Source organism: Sinocyclocheilus grahami, unplaced genomic scaffold (genome assembly GCF_001515645.1).
Source record: "Sinocyclocheilus grahami isolate Dianchi unplaced genomic scaffold, SAMN03320097.WGS_v1.1 scaffold175.1, whole genome shotgun sequence".
Taxonomy (NCBI): domain Eukaryota; kingdom Metazoa; phylum Chordata; class Actinopteri; order Cypriniformes; family Cyprinidae; genus Sinocyclocheilus; species Sinocyclocheilus grahami.
Window position 1 is genome coordinate 1,342,305 of NW_015505354.1, and position 8,566 is coordinate 1,350,870.

General features: G+C 40.2%; 1 protein-coding gene across 1 annotated transcript in view; it reads left to right on the forward strand.

The window, feature by feature from the left end:
* Nucleotides 1–8,566, forward strand: part of LOC107593716 (meckelin-like) — a 32,151-nt gene that overhangs the window by 13,051 nt on the left and 10,534 nt on the right. Inside the window, exons 11-27 of the mRNA XM_016283569.1 lie at nucleotides 3,613–3,678; nucleotides 3,818–3,974; nucleotides 4,076–4,199; nucleotides 4,279–4,384; nucleotides 4,560–4,616; nucleotides 4,690–4,788; nucleotides 4,865–4,963; nucleotides 5,537–5,623; nucleotides 5,725–5,824; nucleotides 5,961–6,100; nucleotides 6,238–6,378; nucleotides 6,470–6,550; nucleotides 6,713–6,829; nucleotides 6,906–7,022; nucleotides 8,053–8,157; nucleotides 8,253–8,355; nucleotides 8,451–8,539. Coding sequence (XP_016139055.1) covers nucleotides 3,613–3,678; nucleotides 3,818–3,974; nucleotides 4,076–4,199; nucleotides 4,279–4,384; nucleotides 4,560–4,616; nucleotides 4,690–4,788; nucleotides 4,865–4,963; nucleotides 5,537–5,623; nucleotides 5,725–5,824; nucleotides 5,961–6,100; nucleotides 6,238–6,378; nucleotides 6,470–6,550; nucleotides 6,713–6,829; nucleotides 6,906–7,022; nucleotides 8,053–8,157; nucleotides 8,253–8,355; nucleotides 8,451–8,539 — 1,788 coding nt within the window. The remainder of the gene's footprint in view (nucleotides 1–3,612; nucleotides 3,679–3,817; nucleotides 3,975–4,075; nucleotides 4,200–4,278; nucleotides 4,385–4,559; nucleotides 4,617–4,689; nucleotides 4,789–4,864; nucleotides 4,964–5,536; nucleotides 5,624–5,724; nucleotides 5,825–5,960; nucleotides 6,101–6,237; nucleotides 6,379–6,469; nucleotides 6,551–6,712; nucleotides 6,830–6,905; nucleotides 7,023–8,052; nucleotides 8,158–8,252; nucleotides 8,356–8,450; nucleotides 8,540–8,566) is intronic.

Below are 8,566 nucleotides of genomic sequence, written 5' to 3' on the forward strand. Positions count from 1 at the left end.
TGAGCACTCTGAGCACGTTCTAAAATCCTGTATGGTAAGGGTTACGCGTTGTTAGCCTCGTTCCCTTTCTCCGAGTTGGCTTAGGCCCCGGTACTCGCCTTGGGCTCCACTCAACTAATGTGTCTCTGTTGATACACTTTTAAAGCATCGCTCCCCTCACTGTAGAGGGTTATTTATGAGCATGGTGCTTTCTTACGAGCGTTCGAGTTTTCTCCCCTTCTGAGGAGTTGAATTCCCCGCTCCGTGAGTTGTTCTCGTGGTGGTGTTTAGCAGTGCTCCCCTCTATCAGAGGGTTGCCTATGAGCACGCTACTCCTTTTCTGAATTTTGAGTTCTCCTCTCATGTGGAGAGTTGCGTTCTCTGTTTTCCTAGAGCACCTGGAACTGGGAACATCAGGCGAACTAGGCCCTTCCTCTGCCTCCCTGATGCGCTGAGTTTTTGGCTAAGCTTGCAGTATGCTGACCCTTCAGGATTTCTAATGAACATGCCAAGCCCCCTCTCGGCTGAGAGCTGGGTGTTATTCTCCCTCAGCTAGGTAACTTATTGCTAGCCATTCCAGCATTATACCATGAGGATGAGTTGGTGCTTCTCAGACGTATTGTTCTTGGAATGCGCCATTTCCATCTATGGTCGGCTCCTTCAGAGTGCCACGAGGGCCCCTTAGAACGATATCTTTAAAATCCATGATATGGTAAGTGCGCACGCGAAGTCCCTGTGCACTTTCTAAAATCCACACTGTGGTAAGTTCGCACATTAAGCTTTTTGCGTTCTTTCTAAAATCCTGTATGGTAGGGGCTACGCGCGGCGGCTTCGTGCCCTTTCTTGAGTCGGTTAGGCCCCGGTTCCACCTTGGGCACCACTCCATCTATGTGGATGCATGGTGGCGTGGGTATACCATTCCCCATAGCGACCCCTAGAGGACGCAGTTCGAAGTTCCCTTGAAAGAGAACGTCTCAGGTTACGTATGTAACCATGGTTCCCTGAGTAGGGAACGAGACCCTGCATCCTCTAGGTTTCCTGCCACGCTTCGGACGCAAGCTTCAGACGAAGAAGCGGATGACGTGTTCTCCCGGCGCCTATTTATACTGTAGTCGTACCGGTAGTGATGTCATAGGCTATCGCCGGCCAACATGTTGTTGGTGTTTTTTTTAATGAATGCTTCAGACACGGGTCACGTCGAGGCGTCCCCCATAGCGACCTCTAGATGACGCAGTGTCTCGTTCCCTACTCGGGGAACCATGGTTACATACGTAACCTGAGACGTTTTTCCGCAGTGATAGCACACTATTTCTGATCTTCCTTGTTGGTCCAAATATGGCTTCACTTCTGCTTCTTGCTCATGCAACTTTCACTGATGTCGCTACCCTGTAAACATAGCATTCACTATGAAACCATCAGATGAATCTAGTTCCCTAACTCGCTTCCCTATTGCGTCTATGTCCATATCATACAAATTTGTGGTTGTAATTCTGATCAATTGTGCTTGTTTAGCTTGCATGTTATTCAAGAAGGTATTTATAAACAAAGCCTCCTTCATTTCATTATTCAATGGGAGTTTAGACTCTTCAATCCATGCCTTTTTGAAGCGCACATAGAAGTCTGAAGCAGATTCTTTAGGTTTCTGTTTTGTATTCGCAGCGAATGATAGATCTTGTCTAATACCTAGACGTTTATCTAAAAAGGTTCTTAGTTCTTGGAAGAAAGTGTCATGATTTTCAGGCTTCTCCAAAAATGTTCATGGCGATTTGCAGCCGTGCCTGAGCCTGTTATTTTATCATTATCATGACTCCGCGTCGGACACTCAGTGGTTAACATTGCTTTGGTTACATCCCCCTCCAATATTCTTAACAGAACTGCCCTGTAATCTGCACCAGAAAAGTGAGCATATTTTGTATGTGTTTGCAGAATAGTTACAAATTTACCAGGGTGTTGAGGGGAAGGTAAACTTTTGCATATTGATTCCATGTCCGACATTTTTAATGGTCTAACATTGATGTTGTTTCCAGCTCTTACCCATACCATTGCATTTTGAGTCAAATTTGACGGTTCAGTTGTGTTGCCAGATAACTGACCATATGCCTCAGCATATGGACTAGTATGTGTATTTTTAAACTTTACAGACAGCGGTTTCACCGAGGGCGGTGCAGAGGGTTCATACATGTAGTATAGTGGCGGTTTTCCTTTTGTGGGGCAATTTTGTTTAGCTACATAAGCAGCAACTTGTTTCCTATCTGGGCCCCGAATCCCCCATTTTTAATTTTTTTTAATAATTAATGTGCACAAAATTCTTCTGTACTCGAACGCCCAACCTCAATTGTAGTGCATGTATCGTATTGTGACCGTGGGTGATTAGCCTATATTTGGCTTTCACAAGACATTTGGTCCTGATCGCCTCTAAAATCACCTTCTTTTATTGGGTGTTGTCTAATTTTGGACTCTCGCCAAACTGTGTTTGGGTCGTCCTCTAGAACACCTTCTTTTATGGTCACAATGTATCAACATGCAGTAACAATCGGATTTAATTTCATAAATCCATAAAACTCATAATTCATAAAACTTTCCACGTTAATAATTATCAAATAATTACTGTTGCCAGCCGAAGTGTAACAACAATGGAACCGAAATCCCACTAACGACTAGTGATTAACCAATCACTCTCCACAATAATAGTCTATCCAACTACTGTTGCCAGCTGAAGTGTAACAACAATGGAGCCAAAGCCCCACTAACAACTAGTGATTAAACCGATCTCGTCTCTTTACGAGATACTAACAGGATCCTACAGGGGTAAGCACTGTATTTCATTTCAGAAATATCCAAAAACACTTACCCCTTTTATTGTAGGTCCTCCCCTGATCTCCGGCGCGGCTTGCCTCCTTGCTCTCTGAGCCTTTCCCCTGGTTCACAGGGAGAGTCCCCCCCCTTTGTGGATGAGCCCCCAACTGTTAAATTATCCATTAAATTATCTGAGCAGATCTGATCAAGTTGAGCGGTGGAGCACAGAAGCTGACATCAGGGAGCCAAGAATGACACAGACACAAGTGTAGTTCACTCAAGGTTCAAATCTTTATTGTGAGGGGCTTCGTTATATAGAAGTTACAGAGGAAGTAAATCTGTTAACTCAGCACAAGCAGGGAATAGACTGAGACAGTCTAGGAAAAAACAGCAATATAAATCTTGTCTTGTGATTGTCTGGTACTGAGTTATGTAATGATAATGCTGATGCATGCAACAGGACACAGATGGTCACAAGGGGGTATAGAATCTCACAGAATGTTTTGTGTTTTTTAAAACTATTTAAAATACACAGCACATTAAAAACGTGATGCAGAGTGCTGAACTCTCATCAAGCCAGTTGAGATACAAATAGTGTGCACCCATGTTTATTTAAGGTGTTTTTCATCGAGTTTATTTGCAAGTCTTTGGCATAACCCATCATACAGTGACGTTCCTAAGAAAATATTTAAGAATTTCTGAAGTTTTCTTTTTTTTTTTACACTTGGTAACATTTTTGCAATTTCTTAGAATGTGTCTTTAGAAATTCTATTAACTTCTTTTGAAATGGAAAAGTATTGTGAGAGAGACAAATATGCTTAATTAAATCCTCTATAGCTCTGTCCAGACACCCCTACCAGACAACAGTCCGCTTTCATGTTTGGGACAGCCTACAAGCAGAGTGTAAGTCTCACCTTTCTTCTGTTGTTGTTCATATGTGGTCCATATTTAGCAATATGTTTCTCAGTTTGGTCAATATACATGTTTTTATTTTCAGCTGAATATGTTGATGTATGTTAATGTTTTTTTTTTTTTTTCTTAGTGTGTGCTGTCTGTGTCAGAGCTTCTGAATGGGTATCCGGAGCCTGTGTTCTATGACGTGTTCCTGGTCATTCAGAAGCCACAGGAGGACAAGCGTCTTCATGCAGTGCCTCTCCTAAATATCAACCAGCAGTTTAATGGCCAGTTCACTAATCAGGGTACAACATACAAACACATCTTTTGATCATACACTTTCATATCATCATTATATGTGATGAAGGCCTTGCTCCTTTATCACCATGCTGATTTCTCGTGTCAGGATCTAGCATGAATAACTGGTACCTGACCCGGAGGCTGATGCTTGTGGACACATTGAGTGGAAGGGAAAAGTCTTTGAGTTCTTCACCCAAGGTCATACGTGTGGCCTCTAACATTAAGATCGGGTAAGTACTACACACTCACAAACACATAAAACTCACATAGTGTGAGGTCACACTAAGCTTGATGTTCTGCACTGAACAGGTTTCAGCTGGTGACGAATACACAGAAGGGACAGGTGTACCCCCCTCTGATGACTGTGACTTACTCGGATATACTTGTCACTGACCCCACCACACAGACTGTTACAGTAAGTCTTCAGCATGTTTTTATATGTTAATGAAATTAATCTAAAGTTCTTTTATTCTGTTGCCATTAAGATTGATACAGTGTAAAAATAATAAATGATAAATATTTTACACATTTTAAAGTGCTTATATGATCAGCCAAATGGGTTGATTTCTGTTTTATGTACATATGTACAGGTGTCATTCTCTCTTGAATATACGATGGACCAGGAAGAAGCTCGGGTCAAAACTGATGTGAGTATGAACAACGAAAATCAGTTTTCTGTTTTATGTTGGTGAGCTTATTCATATGTGGATTCATATCCAGATTGCTCTTGGTGTGCTGGGTGGGATGGCTGTTGTCCACTCTTTATTGAAGACAGCAAGCTGGAAAAGAAGAATCGCATCTCCTCTCATTGACCTGCAGGTAAAGACTCACATTCAGAGGTGATTATAAACACAATTAACAACACAGATGCATAATAATGTCCTTTCTGTTTCAGACCATTATGAAGTTTCTGGTGTTCTATGCTGGTGACCTGGCAAATGTTTTCTTCATCATCACTGTTGGAACAGGCCTCTACTGGCTCATATTCTTTAAGGTTTGCATTCGTCATGTCTGTAAGTAATAATGGCTAGTCTATTATGAATATGATTAAGCCTTACATGAGTCTTTTTTTCCTCCTTTTTTCTTTCTTTTGCTCTTCAATTCCTTTCAATATTTTCCAGACAGTGGAGGCAAGTCTTTAACTTTTTCTATTGTTAATGTAGTCTCACCCACTTCTCAGATATCAGTTTATTATCTGTGTTTCTGTGATTTTCTTCCACTGTCCTGTTAAATGAAATTCTTTGCTAGGATGTGCAGTCTATACGTAGCCTACTCTTTATTTTTTGATGGAGCTCTTTAGGTCTAAAGGCCTGTTCACATCAAGACAAGCGCTGTGCAACATTGCGTTTCTGACACCCACTTGTCACAGAAAGGAAGTCAGACAGTATTTACATGTTATCAAACTGTTTATACTCTGTTTGTGTGTGCCATCAAGTCATAGTTTTATATAATAGCTGTAGCTCTGGTCATGTGAACAAAAGAATGAATCTTATTCGTTCACCAATGTGAACACGCCTTAAAACAGAAATTAAAACCTATAAAGAAAAGGCCTTTTGTATATCTCCAGGCCCAGCTATTTGTGTCTGTTTTGCTGCCATTACCAGCGCAGGAGGAGCGCTTTGTTGTTTATGTTGGCTGTGCCTTTGCTTTGAAGGTGAGTACAAATATGAATATTAGCTTATACGCTATAGGTTGCTTATTTAAGTATATGTCTTTCTTTTCCCTTCTTTAACCCAACTTTATTTTCTGTCACAGACTGTACAATTTCTTCATAAGCTCTTTGTTCAGCTGTCTGTGGATATTTTCTTCATAGACTGGGAAAGACCTCGTGGTAAAGCCAGTAAACATGTGGAGGGTAATTACAATGTTTCTCAAATGTGCTTCTCAAATGCATGTTCCATTATATCTATACAAACTGTACACTTTTAATCAAATTAGTTTTATATTTTTTTAATAATACATATTCTATAATTATGTTGTAATGTGCTCAGGGTCTGGTGAAGCAAAAAGTCAAGCATCTCCTGTCAGTATCTGGAGAACATATTTTGTGGCCAATGAGTGGAATGAGATTCAGACCATTCGCAAGATCAACCCCACTTTTCAGGTCATCGCTGTGCTCTTCTTTCTGGAGGTGAGGGTAACAACACACTACAGCTCTGTTCTAAAACATCTAGTTTGTCTCAAAACCTATTTCCCAAACTGGCCTTTCAAAGAGCTTGCTATTTTGTTAAGGACTGTCTTAACAAATGTTGAATGTTGTGCTTGCAGGTGGTGGGGTTCTCAAATTTGGCTCTAAGAGACCCCTCATCCGACCTGCATCCGTCTCCGGAGGCATACACACCTCCATACAGCCTCATACTCCGCTACGGCGTGGCTTCTGCAATGTGGCTCTGCATTGGCTTAATACAGGTGAGAACATGTATACTTAAAGACAAGCAGCCTGTCTCTTTGTGTCACTTGTGGTGTTTCACTTGTTCATTTTTGTGTCGTTTTGCTTTAGATTACATTCTTCAAAGTAATCCATGAACGCTTTGTTGAAGACAAGATTCGCCAGTTTGTGGATCTGTGTTCAATCAGCAATGTAAGTATTAGGTTAGAAAGCTTCTTTGCAGTTGAGCAAATAAACTATAATTCATAGCCAATAAGTGTACAATTTTAGACTGTAACGTATGTAATGCTTTAATGTTGCTTGATTTTTGTCTTTTCTTTTCTTCATTTGAATGTATGTGTATGTGTCTGTTAGATCTCAGTGCTGCTGCTGTCTCATCGATGTTTTGGCTACTACATTCATGGACGTTCTGTTCATGGTCATGCAGACACTAACATGGATGAGATGAATACAAACCTGAAGAGGGAGGCGGTAGGATACATTTTGAGTCGTACATTTAATAATAGAAGTTTATATGGAAGACTTATTTTATTTTTATGTGTTTTAGGAGAATCTGTGTGGCCAAAGGGGACTTTTGCCAAACTCAGACACTCAGACATTTCAGATTTCAATAACCAACCGCCTGCGAGCACAGTATGACCGGATAATCGAGCCAATCAACTGGGTATAAACACAAACATAAACACTTACATTTATTTATCTACGTAAAGGCATATGTTTTTATTGTTTTTTAACAAAGTCTATAATGATAAAGATTTTCATATTTAAAAAATTTATTATTACTTACAAGAAAACGTGTAACTTTTTAGAAAATCACAATTTACTTTATTTATGAATCATTTTTATCTTTGAAGACATCCAGTGATCCCTGGTTTTGTCAGATTTAGCTCACTTCTGAAGACTATAGTTGTGTCTCATTTCGAAGGCCTTCGTAGGACAGGCAGAAAAGGAAAACAGGAAGTATCACATTGCTATGCCAACACATATATAGCGTCGTTGCGCTCTCACGCTAGTTAAATGAAGATTAAAATATTGAACATTAATTTCATAAAACTAAATGTAGAAATCACTTTATTTTAAAATTATTATAAGATTGTCTCCATTCAGTTTCTACAGTGAACAATATGAAAGCGACCCCTAAATGTACAATACCTGAGGGTTAAACAAATTAACAATTTCTCGCCTTGCTAGTTAAGTAATGTTCTCAACATTTAAAAATCACTAAACACTTGTAATCCTGTTTACCACATCTACCAACTGAGGTAATACTACATAAAAAAAGAAAAACTTGCTTATACTTATATTTTTACATTTACATCTTCACTTGTGTGTAACGTTGCATCAAAGTCCCTTTAAGGGTGTTCTATAGTCTTTAGTTACATCTGCCAGCGTTGTTTTCAAAGAAACTACGGATGTTTACACCGATGCAAAGAATTGTGGGTTATCTGTAGCAACGAAGGATACACCTCATGCATCCTCCAAATTCCTGTGAAAGAGGGTCGCATTCGGAGTGTCCTACTTGCTATTTTGAAATGGGACAGCCTCGATGACGTATGCAGCCTTCGAATGCGACCTCCGGAGGGCACAGCCTTCGAAATGAGACACGGCTACTTTTGTACGCAAAGTGTAGCTAAATAATCTCCCAAAAAATTCAATCTCGGTGAAAGTGGCTAACAATGTCTCTACCCCTTCAGAGAAGTGGTCCCTCAAGGTTGGTGGATGCTTCAGCCAATCCATGTGAGCAGAGCACAAAAGCTTACCATACTATGAACCGGTTCCTGGGCTCTGTCATTGATCATGTGAGGATTGCATTTCATTGATGCTTGTGATTTTCCCCATAGTTTATTATGTTTTGTTGGTGTTGTTTTGCTCACTCTGAATGCTGTTTTCTCAGGCACATCGTGAGATGGATTACATAGTGAAAGATAAGCTGCTATTTGAGAGAATCATCGGTATGGAGTTTATAGAGCCACTGGATAAAAGCATCTTCTATAATGGTAAAAAAAAAAAACACTGCTAATCATATCCAAGCATAATTCCAACTCATTTAGTGTTTTGAGTGATACTGATTTTTGTGTTTATCTTCTCTCAGATGATTCTCACTCATTCGCTGATGTCCTCTTTTATGGTAATGAGGCTGTGCTGTTGATCTTTGACACCCTCTTTTTCTGTGTGGTGGATCTGGGCAGTCAGAACTTCATTCTCGCA